The 20,083-nt window shown below is 40.8% G+C and overlaps 1 protein-coding gene across 3 annotated transcripts in view; it reads left to right on the top strand.

The window, feature by feature from the left end:
• The window catches only part of LOC103176992 (protein tyrosine phosphatase non-receptor type 12), a 71,043-nt gene that overhangs the window by 45,124 nt on the left and 5,836 nt on the right, over positions 1-20,083 (top strand). For 2 of the 3 annotated variants that reach the window (XM_007890903.2, XM_007890905.2), the window contains exons 12-16: positions 1,124-1,209; positions 3,891-4,858; positions 12,788-12,865; positions 18,455-18,552; positions 18,670-18,700. In XM_007890903.2, coding sequence (XP_007889094.1) covers positions 1,124-1,209; positions 3,891-4,858; positions 12,788-12,865; positions 18,455-18,552; positions 18,670-18,700 — 1,261 coding nt within the window. The remainder of the gene's footprint in view (positions 1-1,123; positions 1,210-3,890; positions 4,859-12,787; positions 12,866-18,454; positions 18,553-18,669; positions 18,701-20,083) is intronic. The other variant, XM_007890904.2, reaches the window with a different exon arrangement.

Genomic DNA, 20,083 nt, shown 5'->3' with positions numbered 1-20,083 from the left:
ATCAGTTGATTGCTCAAACCAGGCAAATTTCTTATTGTACAGGTGAAATAATTGGAGAAATTGCAATGTAAATTGACTATAAGGTGGCAACTTTCCTACGTAAGATTGTCATGAACTGGGGGCAAGCTATAATAATAATAATCCTTGCATTTCATATAGTGCCTTGTCATGTCTTCAAGATGTCTCAAAGCCCTTCACAGAATATACTGCAATATGTAGTGATTATTTTGTGGGTGAAATTGCAGTTAATTGCGCAAGGCAGAGTGCCACACACAGTCGTGGATTGGGTGACCAAATTATTATGTTTTTAAAAAATGTTTCAAGCTATTGCATCAACCTGAACTATGATTTGCTTAACCATATGCACCATTAAATTTGTCACTTTGCAGTGTTGTTGATGTTATTATTGTTCAGAGGTGACGGCTGTATTTTCAAATCTTACATTTATAGACTCTATCGGAACTCGAACAACAAATATTTTCCTCTATCTAATTCCCTGTTAGTGGTTTTTAGAAGAATGTACTTTTAAGTAACAATGCCTACCAAATAATTATTGAAATCCATATTTGCGAGGAGAATGTACATTAATTAAAGGCTGCTGATTACACTCGTTTGAATCCCACAAGCAGACGATAATAATACTCCTTGCATTTGATATAGCGCCTTATCACGTTTTCGAGACGTCTCAAAGCGCTTCACAGAATATACTGTAAAGTGAATTGACTGTATATTTTGTGAATGAAACATGTCAGCCAATTGCGCACAATAGTGTCCCATAACCAGTTGTGGATTGAAGTGACCGGTTTATTATTAATATTTTTGTTTGGAAGGAATTATTACCCTCGGAAAAGCAAACCACCAATCGACTAACCACCAGGTTCCTACGTACTGCTAGGTAAACAGGCACGTGGATTAAGGAAACTTTCCCAACATTTCACTCTGCCAGGAATTGAACCCAGGTCTCTCACTAGCGAGGCGAGTGCTTTAACCACTGAGCTACAGGACTCCACATAATGAATAAGCCGTGTTTGGAAAGGAGCAAATTATTTTGTTTAAGAATGTTTTGGCAGCAGTAACCCAGAGTCTTGGTCTATCTTAGTGGTTTTAAACCTTTTTTTTCCAGGATGAAATTAGTACTGAGAATACTGCCACATCTTCTGTTGCTGAGAAATCTGACATGCCACCGCCCAAGCCACCACGAGTCCGAAGGTAATTTTATTTAATTTGTACCGCAGGTTGCAAAATGGGGTAAAACATTACTGCAAGTGGTTAAGTGACTCTAAACTTGGGTTTTAATGTCAGTAGGTTGTAGTATGAAGGAGTTGCACGGTTTTGAGATACTGAGGGAAATATACAGTTTGAGAATGTACTATTGGCTTTTGATTTTGATGTACTAATGATGCAGACAGGAACATGTTAATAAATAATAATCCTTGCCTCGGTTTAACATCTCATCTGACAATGCAACCCCCCACCCCCCCCACAAGCACTGCATTTGTGTATATAAAGAAGCATTTATATGTATAAAAATAAATATCTGTTGTGCCCTTAATCAGAATAAGCATTCGCAGAGACACCTGTAATGGATGTCTGTATTGACTGCAGTGCTCTGTGTAGTGCAGGTAACATATGCGTTCTAGATAATCCAGGTCAACTGCAAAGAATAAAACTAAAATAGTACAGTGCTCACAGTTTTCTTCTGCAGTCTAAAGTATTGCTCATTCATAGGTACAGGCAGGTAGTGTACAGAAAGGAAAAATTTTATTGGAATGCTTTTTCTTACCATAGATGAAATTTTGTACAACATCACATGCATTTACTGGCAGATCAACTCTTCATTGTCCTTTGCCAGTCACTCTGAACTCTCGAGGCAGACAGTCAGGCTAGTTATTTTACACCCATGAGAAGCTTGTTGTGGCTGTCTGATGAAATTCAGGGTAATCTGTGTGATATGGAAAGGGCGGTACACCTAGCTTCCCAGATGGACAAGCCGTTACATTCTACAGCACCTTTCACTTTGGTAGGACGTCCCAAAGAACTAGGCACTCAGGGATAATCATCTGCAAACCTCCAGGTCAACCATTTGCTGCTGATGTTGTAGTGAGAGTGAGCTTTTTGCACTTGCTCAACAAAGCTTGTTGAGTTAAAGAAAATGCGTTTGATACTAAAAAGTCTAAAGTGAGATTTAAAATGAAATTTTGCCTTGCGTGGTCTACATTGGTAATTTCAATCCACGACTGTTTGTGGGACACTGTTGTTCGCAATTGGCTGCCGCATTTCGCCCACGAATATACAGTCAATTCACTTTAGTCTATTCTGGGAAGCTCTTTGAGACGTCTAGAAGATGTGAAAAGCACTATATCAAATGCAAGGATTATTATTATTATAGCAGCCACGCCTAGTGTACAGGACACCACATTCATTGATAATATGACAACCCAGAAGTCATCCATTTCTTCACTAATAAAGCTCTCTGACATATTGGTACCCTGTGTTATAACATTTTAGTAAATGAAAGTAAAGCAGGAAGTCTACTTGTAACAGGACATGATATGTCAACTTTTACGCTTTCTACATGAACCGATTAATTTTTGAGTTGAAGCCTCACCTTTTGAATAATTAGTCATTTGTGTATTGTACAGCGTGCCGTTTCCTTTGATGCGCAACGGTACTAATTTGTACATACATTTTCCATTGCTGTTTTTGCGGTGTACATGGTCATTCTAATTTGACTACGGTGCGAAACTTACTTATCGTGAGCATCTTGCCACAGTGTCGCAAACATATATTTAGATTTGTATGGTTTAACTACATACAGCAGTGGAAAAATGAATTTTGCTGTTCAGCAGATTTTATTGTTCATTCACTGGATTGGCAGTGAGATGTAGAATTTCATGATGAAAAATACAATTATCTTGTTGCTCCAAACCTTGAGGAGAGTGTCCGAAATTTACTGTTGAAAATCAAAATGTGTTCACTGTTCAAGAAGGTAGGAGAATCAATTCAGTTTTGCAGAGAAAATGAATGATGAAAATAAATGATTCACTTTGTTAGAACACTCATTTCACTTCTTCAACTTTGAGCTTGAATCCATAGAAGGGGCTTCTCTCACTTTGTGTGAGCAGATATTTTAAGTCCTTTGACCAGAGGAGGAAGAAAATGCAGCTCACTTGTTAATTAAATAAGGGTATTTGAAAAGAGAAGTGTAATTTCTCCTGGTGTCATTGGCCCAGATAATAATCCTTAAGAAACCTTGCATTTTACATAATGCCTTATCACATATTCGAGACATCTCAAAGCGCTACACAGAATATACTGATAAGTGAATTGATTGTATATTTTGTGGGTGAAATTGGACATTCATTTCACTGCTGTTTGTGGCATTCTGGCGTGTACAAATTGGTTGCCACATTTGCCTACAATTACATTCTCTATATTTTACAGTAAATCCTGTGAAACGCTTTGAGACGTTTTGACGACATGCTAAGGCACTATCAAATGCAAGGATTACAATATAGTTTACAGAACATTACTTATACATTAAATAACAGTATTGTGGGATATCCAACTAGTGTTTAAGTTACTGGTCATTTCTGGGGTATTGTTGACTTTGTGAACTACTCCTGATTCTCATTGGTTTGAATTTTATACTGTAAATAATTTTCACCAGCAGAGAAAAGTAGCCTAAAATTCAATTTACAAAAGTTTTTTTCTGATATTTAATTTTCTATTTTCTGTGTTACTTTTTTTCCAGGAAGATCTAAACTTCACCACTGTTTGTGGTTTGACAATAAAACAACCTGTAGATTCTGTTTTTTCAAAAGTTGGTGTTATATATTCCTTGTGCCTCGGTCGTGCTAATGTCTTTGTTTCCAATAACATTTCTGTAGCTGCCTGGTGGAAGGGGATGCTAAAGAAGAAATCTTGCAACCTCCAGAACCACAACCAGTCCCACCCATCCTGACTCCTTCACCTCCATCTGCATATCCTGCTGTTACAACTGTCTGGCAGGATAACGATCGATATCATCCCAAACCAGTCGTACACTTGTTTACACAATCACATGCCACAGACCTCAACGAAAACTTCAACAAGCCAGCGGATACCTTCAAACAGGTTGAAAATTGTCCCTCTTCACACACTGAATCCATTGAGAAAAAGCTGGAGAGAAAACTGAGTATTGAAATAAAGAAGATACCACTCCAAGAAGGACCTAAGAGTTTTGAAATGTCACCACCTGGTGGAAACGGTTCTTTTAATAGAACACCCTTAACTAAAGCTAAATCCACTTCAGTGATTGAGATTGAGAAGATCTGTAAATCCGAGGAATTGAACTCTGTGAACTCCCAAGTGGACACTCTGCAGCACTCTTGTGCTACTCAGGAAGTGAAGAGTCAGCTAAATTCTGACGTTCTACAGAGACCAGTGCAACTGCCACTCAAAGAGAGAGCTCAAGCCTCATGGAACATGCAAAGTGTTGAATGTACGCCACCTGCCTTTAGCAAGTCTTCCACTGCTGATAAATTATTCAAAACCGAATGTCAATCTTCTCCTGCACCCGCTCTGACAGCAGAGACGTCCTCAAAAGAGACACCTGTTGTTCCCCCTGTAACCGTGGGTACGAGTGAACCTTGTGCAAATCCACCACCCCTCAGTTTTACTAACCCTCTCCATTCTGACGACTCTGAACCAGAGGAGATGGATGTTGGCACAGCTATACCTAAAAGTATCTCCAGTGTTTTAAGTGCCACTGTTACTTCCACCATGCAAAATGAAACCCCTTCAGTGAGAAAAATATCACCTTTGTCCATTGCTCGAGAACAACCATCCAACACATTGAATTTACGAGCTGACAAACGTAAGTGTACATTTCTTGTTGAGGATATCTATTTGCTGATGTAGAATGGGATGATTATGTGACAGTAGTTGTAGCTAAAAACTTCAAACTGCTTTGGCCCACAGATATGGTTTATTTTTGTAAATGGCTGTGTAAAACTAAGAAAAGCCATATTTTAAATAAAAACACATACACAAACTTAGTTTGTACCAGTTGGAACACACTTGTGGGAGACGAAATAGGTCAGCGAGTATAAAAGTACAATTGTCTGAAATGTTACTTGAGCTACAAATCTATTACCTCACAGTGAATTGTGTGTTTTTTTTAAATGAGTAGCATTCTTTAGTTCTCATCTATTATTGAAGATTATTTTGTAAGTACTGTAGGGGACTGCAGGACTGTGGAGAAATGGATTACTCTGTTGGTTACACTATTAAGCAGAAGATTACATCCAAGAGGTCATGTGTTGATTTCCTTTGGACTGACGGCAGCCAACACAGATCCTGCCTTTTCCTAAAGTCCTATTCCCAGAGGTTCGAGTTCCAAATCCTCATCCTTGCCTTCAAGGCCCTCCTCCTTGGTATTGCTTCTCCCTACATCTGTAACCTGCTAATCCCATACAAGGCCTGTCTGTTCCCTCCACTGAGTGTCCCCCGCCTGGCTGACCCACGTTCAGCAGTTGGGCTTTCTACCCCATCCTTTGGAACTCCATCCCACAGTACCTTTGCCTCGCCCCCTTCTTTGTCTTCTTCAAGGGCTGCCTCAAGATCCTTCTCTTCAACGGCACCTTCGATTACCCTCCTGCCCCCACCTGCCCTGCACCTCTTCTGATCCCAACCCGGAGCTCGGGTCCAAATCCTTGACTGTCCAGCGACTTGGGACATCCTCTCGACGTGAAATGCGCTATACAAATATCATTTGTTGTTGTGGGGTGATATTCTATATGGCCATTCTATTTCTGCTGAGCTGATTAAGCTGCTCAATGAAAAGAAAATTGACTGCCATTACTGTAAGAGTAAGTCACAATTTGCAAGCGTATGTGGAGTTCTACCGCCCCCACACAGGAAATGCATGGCTACATTGCAGCAAGTGATGCAACTCGGGTTTACAGAATTTAACACTTTATTGGTAAAACGGCATTTGTAAGGGGGCATAATCCAGGCCTTTTCAATCCTAAAAAGCAGAACTTAAATTCATTAAACTTGCTCGGACTACAGAGCTGCAAGATGCACGAGTTAGATTGGGAAAGTACTTTGAGAGTAGTAGTCGTAGACAGTAGTATTCTAGAAACCTCTGTTTCTCATCCTCCCTCATGTTTCTCTCAGCCCCGAGGCTCTGGAACTCCATCCCCCAGTGCCTTCGCCGCTTCCTCCATTTCCTCCTTCAAGGCCTGTCTCAAGACCTTTCTCTTTGACCGTGCCTTCAGCTCCCCTCTCGACTCTCTACCCTCTCCTCGCTCCCTCCCTTCCCTCCCCTCACCCTGACCATTTCCCCCCTGCTCGGGTCCTGACCCAACTGTACAGCGCCTTGGGACGTCCTCCCGACGTGAAAGGCGCTCTATAAATGGAATCTTGTTGTTGTTGATGTTTCAGTGAGCAAGTAGTAAACTTCTAAAACAGACTCCCTAGGGAGACGGTGGAAGAAGAAAATGTTGTTTGTTTCAAGAACAAATTGGATAGATTTCTGCTAGATGATAATATCTCAGGATACAGTATATAGTTTGGAACAAAACTTGCCAGGGTGGTGGAAGGTGAAATAGATGGACCTTGGTTTTCTTTCGCCTAGCAAATTCTTATGTTCTTATGTTTGTGCCTGGTTCCCTTCTCAATCCACTCAAACTCGCCCCCCACCCCGTAGTTTTCGACATGGTCATTTTTCCGGTATGAGACTGACTTTTGTGAAGATTGTTGGGAACGAGGAAGAGAAGAAGTGTTAGAGAGGGAGACAATCCTACTTGAGCTCAGTCCTAATCACTTGCAGAGTGTTAGAGCAGGAGTCATTGGTTAATGGCTGGGAAAGGGAGCCAGATTCTTGCTCTCTTGCTTTGCCCTCCCTTAGGTAGACCATGATGTGGAGACAAATTTTAACTTCTCTGGTGCCCTGGTTTCCACTCTAGCCAAGATCATCTCATTCAGAAAAGAGTAGGAATTGTACATGGGAGCCTTTGTTTCACATAAGACTGTAGCTTTACCAATTCCATCGAGAATATGGTGTGCATCTCTCATATATTCACATTTTTTAAAAAGTAAATAGAAACAATATTAAACCCATGAAAGCCCTCTCAAATGAACCGGGACTACTGATAAAGAAGAGCAGGAGAAGGGGAAAGGACCACATAGTGTTCAAGAGGAATGGGAATACTGGAGACATAATGGGTCATAATCAAAGCATAAGTCGAGCCTCCTGGTGACCGTTCAATTGCTGTAAAGTTCAGAGTTGTGTGGGAATGAGGAAAGTTGGCTTTGTTTTTTTAAACAAGTCATCTGGTGTCTGTTAACCTCTTCGAGTTCCAAAGTCCTTCAAGGAGAACAAGAAAACTGAGAGGAGGGGGAGAGAGCAAGCAACGGGCTTTGAAACACTGGTTGTATTGAGCAATTGTCACAGTGCAAGCCAAACTGCACAAAATAGATTTCACATTACTTAACTTGTGCTTTAGTAGTGTTGTGTTCCTGAGTTCACTGTGCTTTCTTTTCAGTCCACGAGTCTCAGGTTTAAATAAATGGCTGCCAAAGCCAGCAATGCGTTTAGAGGCACTGGACCAAATCTCTGAATTTGTGTGCTATTGCTGTCTGCCAAAGTTTCCAATGTAGTTCAGCTGTGAGAGAATTATTGCTCTTTTGAAGGATACACCAGGGAGAGAAGGGATATTTATACCAAGGGTTGCATTGTTCAGTGCATGAGCTGTAATTTTCACCATACAATTTTTGTTCCTTTTATGGTGTTCACCTCTTTAACAGCTGTCTGCCCTTCACACACACGCTAAGGATATTGTGCTCTAAACAAATGGTGCCCAAGCAACCACAAGTCACCAACCAATGATCAGGAGACAAAAATAAAATAGTCCCTACTGTCATAATCCTGATAACAAAATGTGATTTTGTTTTTACTCTTGAGATGACGTCACAACATGCAGTGGTGACCTTGAACCCATTGCAAGTCTGCCTCGCATTTTATTCCTAGTTTTAACGTATTTGAATATTTAATTTGTATTTAATTGAGTCAGAAGGCTGTGGGTTCAAATCCCACGTTAGGGCTTGAACTCATAGTCGAAGCTAACCCTCCAGTGCAGTGCTGGGGGTGTGTTGCATTGTCGGTGATGCCATCATTCGGATGAGATGTTAAACTGAAGTCTGTCTGTTCATGTGGACATTAAAGATCCCATAGCACTTCTTTTCCTTATTTACATGCGCCCTCTTGGTGATGTCATCTGCAGACACGGGGTCAACTTCCACATGGATGCAGGTGACATCGAAATCTACTTCTCTTCCAGGTCTGCTGATGTTCTGTCAGCTGCTTGACAGACATCAAGGCCTGGTTGAGTGCAAACTTCCTGCAGTTAAATGTTGACAAGCCGGAAGTTATACTCCCATTAACGTTTTATGTCCTGCGCTCTGACCTCCTCAACCTCTCCAGCCTATTCCTAAAACTAATAATCCTTGCATTTGGTACAGGGCCTTCTCACGTCTTTGAGACGTCTCAAAGCGCTTGACAGAATATACTGTAAAGTTAATTGTTTATTTTGTGAGCGACACGTAGCATCCAATTGCATACAGCAGTGTCCCACAAACAATCATTGACCAAATAGTTTTTTTGTAAGGGATTAATACTCCCGGAAAGAGATCTGCTCATCAACTAATAATTTGGTTCCTTATTGCTAGGTATAAACAGGTGTGTAGAGTAAGGAAACTTGCCTAAGATTTTGCCCTGCCCAGGAATCAAACCCAGGTCCTCTCACTTGCGAGGCGAGTGCTCTAACTAATATGCTACAGGAATCCTCGAGTCTCACCGAACCAATAGTTAGTCATGCGTTAATGGATTAACACTGTCCTCCAATACTTTTTTATAAAAAAAATCCAGGGATTTTTACATTGTGTTTGTAAGCTTCTCATACTGCAATAGTTATGTGGAAATGCAGGATCAAACACTTCTGGACTTAATTGCAGAGTGTAGATAACCTTTCATGTTATAGCCCTCGCAGTGGTCTACTTGCTGTGCAAGGTTTTTTTTTATCTTAGTCAGTGTTAATTTGAACTCTGCATTGATGGTAAGAAGAGCTGGACTCTGCATTTACTTGTACCATAATCCCTTAAAAATAATAATAATAATTTGATCACTCAATCCGCAAGCGTTTGTGGGACACTGCTGTGCACAATTGGCTGCCATGTTTCACCCACAAATTACAGTCAATTCACATTACAGTATATTCTGTGAAGCGCTTTGAGACGTCTCGAAGACGTGATAAGGGGCTATGTCAAATGCAAGGATTATTATTTTTATTATGTATCATTATTCTACTCTTGAGAATAGGTACAGGAACAGCAGGATGATGCCTTTTCACACATGGTGCAACTGTTCGCAACTATTTTAACCCTTAAACTGCAGGCATGTCTGAGGAGAAACACCTATCAGTGACACTTGATTACGTTAACAAAGCAAATTGAGATACAGATGAGTGAACAAATTAGCTTATTTGTGCGGCTAAAAGGGTTACATTTTAACTTGTAAAAGGTGGGTTCAAATTTAATTTTCCTTCCACATAACTGATGTGTTACAGTACCAATGAACACTTTATATTGAAAAAAAGCCTAGGGGAAGGACATACCAGTTGAATTATTTCCCAACCCCTAACTACAGAAGAATATGTGATATTAATATCTTACATAAATATCTTTAGTTTTTGGATCCTGCAGAATTTCCTTCCTCTTTCTCTTGATTATTTTGCTGCTGGAGGAGATACAACTTGCCCTGATTAGTTTAATTTACTTTAACAAGGGTGGCAGCTTTGGTCTGCACTTGTAAGAAGTGTTGGAACTACCAGCATTTGAACAAGTCTTTTGACTGAAAAGCACTTCTCTTCATGTTTCTTCTCCTTTAAAATAACTTGGAGGCAGAGGTTCATGAGTAAACCTGCAAACAATACATTTATGTTAACTATCAGTATGTGCTTACGTGACAAGTTCTATATTTAAAGCCATTTTGTATCATCTGCTTTGCTTGTTAAACAATCATGAATAAGAGAAAATTCCCTGCAATGTTTCACATTGCTTGTAAATTCTTAGGTTTCTATTTTTGTACTTAGCCATTTAATGGGTCCCATCGTGTATTGTATTTTTTGAGGGAAAGATTTGAATAAACCATAAATAGCTTCTACAATTATATTCATAACTAGAATAGGAGCTTAGAGTATACAGTGATCAGACAGACTCAGTCATCCCACTAGGCAGATTTTTAAAATTGATATTTAAAGATTCTTATTTCATTAATTAAACTTATGAAGCAAACTCTTTTATTAATGGAGGATTTTTTCTTTGCTTGCTTACAAAGGAAGTACCTATACAAAAGTTAAAGAGGAGTTTAAGTCTAGAGAATGGGAGTGCTTTTGTTCAAAGTACTGCCCCTTTAAATGAAGCAAAATATTGTAAGTTTAATCAGATTTATTTTTTTAGGAACAACGCAACTATTTATCAGGACTGAGATCTTTGATTGGCTACTTAGCCAACGTTAGGTTGATTTCATTGCCCCCCCCCCCCCCCCCACTCCATCTCCATTTCATCTGGCCCACCTTCTCCCTCCATAACCTGTAAATATAATGTTTCTGGAAGAGAAACACAAAAATATGCTGACGTTTCTCAAATGGGGCATCTGGCCCTCAGCTGCCTAAAGGTTGACCTACATCATGGTCCAGAAACATCTCTGTGCATCTTAGAGCAGCTCTGAACAAATGATAGGATCAACCGCTTCAAACACCACAAATCCATTGCCAGGAAACCTCAACTATAGGCTGAGGATTGACTTTCAGATCAGTTTGAAATGGGAGCTTTTTTTCCTACAGAGTTGTCCTCACGCCTGCTCTCCCAGTTGGTGGTGAAGCCAAGAATCGAATAACTTGGCTACCTTCACCGACACTCCAGCATAATGAGTGGTGTCTCCAGTTCTCCATCAAAATGTGTCCCAGAATGTTGGAAGGGTTGGAAGGCATAGTTTTGCTATTTGTTTTATCCACCCTGGACACTGATGTACGATGCCTGACTTGAATCAGTCACGATGGAATGCTCATGATCACGTGCTTTTCCTGTCCAAGAAAATGTTTGCTCTTTATTGAAAGAATCCATTGTTTCAGGGATAGATTCAACCCAAATAAGATGAGCTGACATTGGGGGAAATCATCTTTGCTATTTGACCCCTAAGAGGTTGTAAGACTGTTGTAAATTTAACCTCCTAGCTTAATTGTTATTCAGTATGCATCGTTGAACATGCAATCTGACTGGATTCGCAAATGATAATAATAATCCTTGCATTTCATATAGTGCCTTTGGCGGGAGAGCCTTCAGCCACTCTACCCCCAAACTCTGGAATTCCATCTCCCAATCACTCCGCCTCAACCCCTCCTTAGCCTCCTTCAAGTCCCACCTCAAAACCTTCCTCTTTGACCATGCCATTGGTCACTCCCCTTCCCCTCCCTTCTCCTGCCCTGACCCCAGCTTGGGTCTGAATGCTGCACACTGTCCAGAGCCTACTAAGGGCATTCAATTGAGATAAGATAGTCTGAACCCGATTCATGACAGTTGCTTTTAAAGAGTGTCTCTGTGTTAGGTACTGAACAGTATACGAAACATAATAAGAGGATTTATTTTATTAAAATATAGTTCTGGCCGTGTTTGAGAGAGTGGGCATTTAAATGGCAAAATCATTTCAATGCAGAAACGTGTGAGGTGGTACATTTTGGTAGAAGGAATAAGGAAGTCACATACATCCTGGAAAGTAAAAACCTAAATGGAGTAGAGAAGCAAAGGGACCTAGGGGTACACATACACAATTCACTAAAAGTAGCAACCCGGGTTAATAAGGCCATAAAAAAGCAAACCAGACATTGGGGTTAATTTCTAGAGGAATAGAAATGAGAAGCAGGGAAGTCATGGTAAACTGCTATAGAACCGTGGTTAGACCACACTGAGAATACTGTGTGCAGTTCTTGTCCCTACGTTATAGAAGGGATGTGGAGGCACTGGAAAGGGTGCAAAGGAGATTCACAAGAATGATCCCAGACCTGAGAGGTTATACCTATCAGGAAAGGCTGAACATACTTGGACTCTTCTTTTGAAAAGAGGAGGGTAAGGGGTGACCTGATAGAGGTCTTTAAAATGATGAAAGGTTTTGATAGGGTTGACATAGGGAGTTTTAACTGCAGGTTATAATTTTGTATTATCAAATACCAACAACAAGAAGTTACAAACAGATACTTTTTTTTAATAAATTGATATTCTGACATTAGTAAACATTGATTTGGTAATTTAAAACACTTATAATAATAATCCTTGCATTTGATAAAACAGGGCGAAACCTTAGGCAAGTTTCCTTACTCCACACGCCTCTCGTTAGTTGATTGGCAGATTGCTTTTCTGGGGCTAATAATTACTTTTAAAAAAAGAAATTTGGTCGCTCAATCCACGACTGTTTGTAGGACACTGTTGTGTGCAGTTGGCTGCCATGTTTTGCCCATAAAATATACAATCAATTCACTTTACAGTATATTCTGTGAAGTGCTTTGAGACGTCTCAATGATAAGGCGCTATATCAAAAGCAAGCATTATTATTATTTCTGATTATCAATTGGAAACAGTAAAGAATTCCATACCCCAAATTAGTTTGTCAAAAGCTCAATAGCTCGAAGGTTTCAGGAAGGGAATAAATGTGAAAATAATTATTAAAAAAAAGTTTCTTTTTTTTAAGATTCTGGGGATAAAGAAGATAATCCACCACCTTTGCCAGAAAGAACTCCTGAATCTTTTGTTGTGGCAAGCGAACCTGGTAAGATCTCACTTTCATTCATTATATTACTTAATGATAATAAATAATAAACCTTGCATTTGATATAGCACACACCTTATCACACGTTCGAGACATCTTAAAGAGCTTCACAGAATATACTGTAAAGTGAATTGACAATATTTTGTGGGTGAAACGTGACAGCCAATTGCGCACAGCAGTGTCCCACAAACAGTCGTGGATTGAGTGACCAAATTATTATTTTTATTTTTTTGATGAAGGGATTATCATCCCCGGAAAAGTGATCCAACAATCGACTAACAACCGGGTTCCTACTTACTGCTAGGTAAACAGAGATGTGTGGAGTAAGGAAACTTGCCCAACATTTCGCCCTACCTAGGAATCGAACCCAGGTCCCCTCGCTTGTGAGGCGAGTGCTCTAACCACTAAGCTACAGGATCCATGCTACTTACCAAGCTTCGCATTCCCCTCAAGTGTTTCTATAAATGGGAGTCTTATTTTTGTAAAACAATCGGCCACAGAAAAGTTCCCAGAACCCACACTGTGGTTATTTAAAAATGTTTTCATTCAACATTTTTTTTGTGGAGTCCTGTAGCTCAGTGGTTAGAGCACTCGCTTTGCAAGTGAGAGACCTGAGTTCAATTCCAGACAGGGCGAAACCTTGGGCAAGTTTCCTTACTCCACACAGAGCCTAATAATAATCCCTCCAAAAAACAATAATAAAAATTGGTCATTTTCAATCTATGACTGTTTGTGGGACATTGCTGTGCGCAGGTGGCTGCCGCATTCGCCCACAAATATACAGTCAATTCACTTTACAGTGTGTTCTGTGAAGCGCTTTGGGACGTCCTCCCGACGTGAAAGCGCTATATCAAATGCAAGGATTATTATTATTATAAGTTTGAATTATTTTCCCTGATATTTGGAGGACAGTTTCAGGTCATTTCACAATTGCAGGACAATTTTGTTCCCAGGCAGTGAACTGGATTTGTAAAGTCAGACCCCACACTTGTTAAAACAAAGCACAAAAAATGGCAAACTTGCAGTTGGCAGTACACAGGAAATGGCATTAGTCATGCTTCCAGTACACAGGAAATGATGCCAGCATGACCTGATGACTCTAAAGGTGGCCATTTTTTAGTGCAGGAAGCTGGTTAATCAACAATTAAATCAGATATATTGTGCTTCCTGTATAGTGCATGACTACAGTACACCCACACTTGTAAGCAGACCTGTGCTAAATGAGGCTGTGTTAACAGGGTTTCACAATGTTTGTTTGACTCGCACTGCAGAACCTTACTACATTGTCACTTGTAATGTCTGCCTGAATACAAAGTTTTTTAAAAAAACAATTTGCACTTTAGCACCTTTAATGTCGGAGAACCTCAAAGTGCTTTTACAAGTCTTGAGTGGAAACGAGAGCTAAGAGAGAGAGGTAGGGGGCCAGGAAGAACAATTTTAGAAGATTGGGGGTCAAGGTGGCTGAATATTTACTTGTCAATGATGGAGCAGAGTGGATGGAGGAGGTCAGAGCTGACTGAGAGGGTAGGTGGGGACCAGGATAGCAGGCAATTGTGGATGTAATGAGAGTGGGACAATGCCATTGATTCATTTGAAAGTAACAATGACGATCTTCAAGTTGATCCTCTGGGGATGTGGAGCTAGGTAAGGATGGGGGGAGGGAGGTGATGGGCTGTGCAGGAGAGAAAGCGAGCTGTAGAGTATATAATATGGAGATTGTAGAGGGCAGAGCTGAGGAGGCTGTGAGGTAGAGATCTGTGACATTGCTGATGGAAGAAAGCAGACTTAGTCAATGCCTGGGTGAAAGGTTTGAAGGAGTTGAGGGTTAAACAAAATGCCATCATTCCATACTAACTAGTTTCCACCTAAATCAATTGAAATCGCTCCGTGACCCTATCAACCCCATACTCACCCGACTCCACCGGCTTCCCATCACACAGAGGATACAGTTCAAGAACCTGGTCCTCACCTTCAAAGCCCTCCATGGTCTTGCTCCCCCCTACCTCTGCGACCTCCTAACCCCCTACTAACCTGCTCGCTCCCTCCGCTCAGCGGGCTCAGGCCTGCTTCATGTCCCCTACCTCGCCCGCCCTACCATTGGCGGGGGGCCTTCTGCCACTCTGCCCCCACCCTCTGGAACTCCATCCCGCAGTCACTCTGTCTCGCCCTCGCCTCTCTCAAAACCCTCCTCTTCAACCGTGTTTTTCGATCACCCTCCTTTCACCCCACCTGTCCTCCACCTTCCCCGATCCCGACCCCCAGCTCGGGTCCGAAACACTGACTGTCTAGCTAGCGCCTTGGGACGTCCTCCCGATGTGAAAGGCGCTTTACAAATGTAATTTTCTTGTAGCACAGTTGTAATTTGGGATTGGTGGTTTATTGAAAATAAACCTTTTGTGTTGGGGTGAACCTTGATTCGTACTGCTTAGTGGTGAACTTTGTATTGCTTCCAAGTGCTGCAAATGGAGAAGAGAATTGTGATCTTGCTGTTTAACAGTTTTGGTGGTGTTAGTGGCTTAAATTGTTTTGGCAGAAAGTGAAATATAAATGTTGTGCATGTAATAATTATTTATTTTTTAAACTAGGCAGAGTTTAAGATCTCCAACCCCCAGATGTTTTAACATGTTTTTAGGTCCAAGTAAAACTCAAGAGGCAGTGAAGAGCAACAAAGCCAACTCCCCATGTTAGAGGAATGAATTGTGAGGAACGGCTGGATAAGTTAATGCTCTTCGGCCTTGAAAGAAGACTTTCTCAGGAAGCTACCTTTACAACATGCCCAATGGGTAGAGAAAGTATATGCAGAGAAATACTTGCACATCATTCAAGGAGGCAGCAGGTCAAGGGTTTAGGGTTGTGAAGAACAATTTTAGGCAGACACAGTTGCTTAATGTTAAGACATGTAAATTTATCACTAACCTGTTCCCATCTGTGCAGGGGTATTGCACAGTAAGCGATTCCATTTTTATACCACCTTATTATATTTACCTAGAGGGTAGTAAACAGCTGGAATGAGATAATAATAATAATAATCCTTGCATTTGATATAGCGCTTTTCATGTCGGGAGGACATCCCAACGCGCTTCACAGAACACACTGTAAAGTGAATTGACTGTATATTTGTGGGCGAACGCGGCAGCCAATTGCGCACAGCAATGTCCACAAACAGTCGTAGATTGAAAATGACCAATTTTTATTATTGATTTTGGGTTTGGAGGGATTATTATTAGGCTCTGTGTGGAGTAAGGAAACTTGCCCAAGGTTTCGCCCTCTGCCTGGAATTGAACTCAGGTCTCTCGCTTGCAAAGCGAGTGCTCTAACCAGGAGATTGCAGGGGATTGCTCTCATTCAAGAACTGTTTGATAGTGTAAGGGAGAGATTGGAAGGCAGAAGGTTGGTATTCTGGAAAGACTAGCTTAAATGGCCCTTTTCTTCCAAACCTGCCTTCTGAAGATGTTTAGAGATGGAAAAAATTCTAGTCTACTGTCCAGAACCTGTACAAAATTGAAAGCTCGGCTGTCCAGCAAATGCGAGAGCATCTGATTCTTGCCATCAGGTAACACTGACGAATTTGTAAACTGATATAAGTTGTGCTTTTGTTCCATTTGGCTTTGAGTGGAGCTGCACAGCGGACCTCGGTGTTCGGTGCTGCACAGTGTCACCTTGTGGTGACAATCTAGTACTGAAACGCATTTGTAATGCGTTTGGTCTACTGGCACCTATTGGCAATAATGTGGCATTGATCAGTCATTCAAAATATACTTCCATTTGATGCAATACGATATTAAAATGTCTCCATGGCCCACAGCACAGTACATCACACAGTGAATTAGAAAGAAGGAAAACTTGAACTTATTTAAATGCTATACCACATTGCAATATCGCAAAAGTGCCTTACAGTAATTACTGTTAACTGTGAGGATATTTGTGTAGGTAATGTAACAGTCATTTTGTAAACAGCCATGAGGAGAACAACCAATTTATCTGGAGGACTGTTTGCCCAAGTCAATAAGAACAACTCCCTTCTCTTTACTAATAATGCATGGGATCAATAATGTCCACCCCAAGAACAAGCGGACAGGTTATGAATTTAACATCCCATCTGAAAGATGGCACTTTGCCATTGCAACAGACATTCAGCTGTCAACATTGGAGTGTAAACACAGACTGAACTCTGATCCTGATGTGGGACTTACACTTGACCTTTGACTCAGCAGGAAGAGTTAACTATAGTGACTATTATGTAGGCAAACATGGACTCTGAAGTGTGGCAGTATTGTCTCTAAAACAGTGTGAAATAAGTTTTTTTTAAAAAAAAAAGAACAAGGGAAGAGTTGGGAAGCCCGACAAGCAGGGAGTTGGGTAGTGGAGCCTAAATGTAATAAATACGTTCCAAGGATATCAGCCACGGAAACTCCCTACTAGCAGAAACAGTTGATATTTTGTTAAACAGTTCAGCAGTTCGAAAGCCCAAACTGAGCCAGTTTTCACCATTGTGCCCCTGTTTGTATTGATTGTTTTTAATCCAATTAAATCTTGTGCAGCATAGAGTTATTTTTGGAATATTAATCAGTGAATGAATGATGCACAAGTAAAATATTTTAGGAATTTGATGGGAACTATGTGATTGGTGTTGCTTTGTTAACACACATAAATTTGTCACTCGCCAACTATGTCCTGTCTCCACCTGTGCAGTGCTATTGCATAATAAGAGATTCATTTATTTAGCACCTTATTGCGTTGAAACATCTCAAGACTGTTCATAAGTACTTGATGTTAAGTGTAGTGCCTGTTTTTCTAGGCAAATGTGGCAGAAGTTTGCTCCAACAAAGCTGTATTGATGAGAGACCAATTAATCTGAAGGATTTTTGGCCAGGACACCTGGAGAAACTCCCTTGTCTCAAATTGTGTCAAGTTTGAACACTGTTTTATTTATAATGGACTTCATATTCGCTCCACGTATCTATTTTCTCATCATTTGAATCAGCTTGTTTTGGCAGCAAGACATGTCCTGTCAGATGCTGATGGCTATGCTCTGTGTGATATTTTACACCGAGGGATTAATGATTGTGCTGTGATCATGGTCGGCAGATTGCAATGGTCACTTGATACCAGCGAGTGATGGTCATTGTATATTACATAAAGATTCTGTTCGCCACTATTTGTAGCGCAAATTATTGGAACACTCCTGCTAATCCCTTATCAACCTGTCCTCTCCCTCCGCTCAGCCTGCTCCACGCCCCCTGCCCGCCCCGCCATCAGTGATCGGGCCTTCAGCCTCTCTGCCCCACCCTTTGGAACTCCCATCACACATTCCCTTTGCCTCTTTCCCTTCTTTGCCTCCTTTGAGGCACGTCTCAAGACCCTCCTTTTTGACTGTGCCTTCGACCATCTTCCTACCCTCACTGTCCTCCACCCCCCCGCTTCAGGTCCAAATCTCTGACTGTCCAGCACCTTGGGCGTCCTTCGGACATGAAAGGTGCTGTACACATGTAAATTTGTATTGTAATTAATTTTGTTACTAATTATAATTTTAAAAATGTAAAATTTCATCAAACATTAATCATAACCTTGTTTTGAAAATGTCCATAGACTCCTCTGCTAACCCAGTTAATGCCAGGAGATCTGCAGAATGGAGTGGGTTCCAGCAAACGCAATCTGTTGAGCATCCAAAGATGGTGAGGAGCAAGGTAATGTTATCACGCATCAGTGCCATGCCATACATAGATGATTCGAATGCAGTATTTATTTATAGTTCACGTGTTAGATCATTTTAAATGTTAACGTTCATGTTTCCGTTTTAACAGAGTCTGAAAAATCCCAGAATTCAAAGAAATGGTGAGTATGTTTGTTCTTAAATTACTGTATTGCGATGTTTCTCCTTGAGGTCAGATTTTTCATTCACAGGCACTTGGGGAATGAATCTGCATCTATACAGCAAGTCAAACATTGCCAGTGCTGCTATGGTTCCAGCTGAAAGGGGGGAAAAAAGTGTTTCATTTACATGTTCTTACTTAGGTCTTGTTGCTAGATTTCATTTGAAATTTTGCTGATAAATGTACTGGTTTAAACTGTTAAGACATTTGATTTAAGCAGCTTCAGCTGCTCAATCCCTTGTTATGATTCTGGTGCACTCCTGTATGGCAGAGAGGAAATATCAACTTACAAAGAGTTTCAGGGCTTACAAAAGAATGTTCATGTAATCCAAACAGCCCTGAGATTTAGTTCTTACAATTATTTTGAAAATAGATTTCAGTTGACGCCTTTAATATCTTAAGTGTACTTATTGCCGAGCTGTCTGTCTGTTCCGATGCCTGCACATTCCGATAGGAACACCTGGACATCAAATGGCTGAAGGTTTTGTCCAGCTGTTTTCCTTGAGATTAAACCCATAAAACTGCTGACTGGATAACTAAGCTTTACAAATCATCTGAAAATAAATGGGACGTGATTCCTGCATCCAGTTTTCACCCATGTGAGATGGAACAATCAGCAGCTTTTTAAATTCCACATTGTGTAAATATGACCTTTCAAAGCCAAGGCTATTGCAGTGATCGTGGGGATTTGAAAATGGAGGGACATGAATCCTGATCCTGGATTGAACTATTTTCTAACACTGATCTGAAATGATTGTTCTGGAAGGTTATTGCTCTTGGTGCATTCTGGAGAGGTCATTGCTCTGTACAGTTTGGATGTTGTCACCTGGCTTCTGGTTGGATTGGCTCTTCTTTCGTTAATAATTTCAAATGTTGACTTTCATCTGGTTCAGGATGTTAATGAAGTTGCTGTTCCGCTCCTCTGTCTCTCCAGTTTGAGAAGAATGTACATTCTAAACTTCCTCTGACTACATACTCATTACCTGTATTGCTGGATTAACAAAGGCCAACTCTATGCAATTTACAAGATGTGAAACACAACACTTTATTTTGGATCCTGCTAAGTGCTGTGGTTGAGGTTGAGTCCACGTTAGCATTCAAGAGGAAACCAGATGGATATCTAGAAAGAAATAATTTGCAGGGCAGTGGGGGGTGGGGGAAGGCAGGTAAATGGATTGCTCTTTCAGAAGCCAACACAAACACGATGGGCTGAAAAAGCCTTCTGTGCTGTAAATTTCTCTGGCCAGCAGAAATAGGTTGAGAGTTATTGACCTGAATAAAATAATACCCGAGGTCTCTGGAAGTGTCAATCTTTATTTTGGTGTCTTCCATTATTGCCTTGAGA

This window comes from Callorhinchus milii, unplaced genomic scaffold (genome assembly GCF_018977255.1).
Source record: "Callorhinchus milii isolate IMCB2004 unplaced genomic scaffold, IMCB_Cmil_1.0 Scaffold5, whole genome shotgun sequence".
Taxonomy (NCBI): domain Eukaryota; kingdom Metazoa; phylum Chordata; class Chondrichthyes; order Chimaeriformes; family Callorhinchidae; genus Callorhinchus; species Callorhinchus milii.
This window is presented reverse-complemented; position numbering and strand designations above follow the sequence as displayed.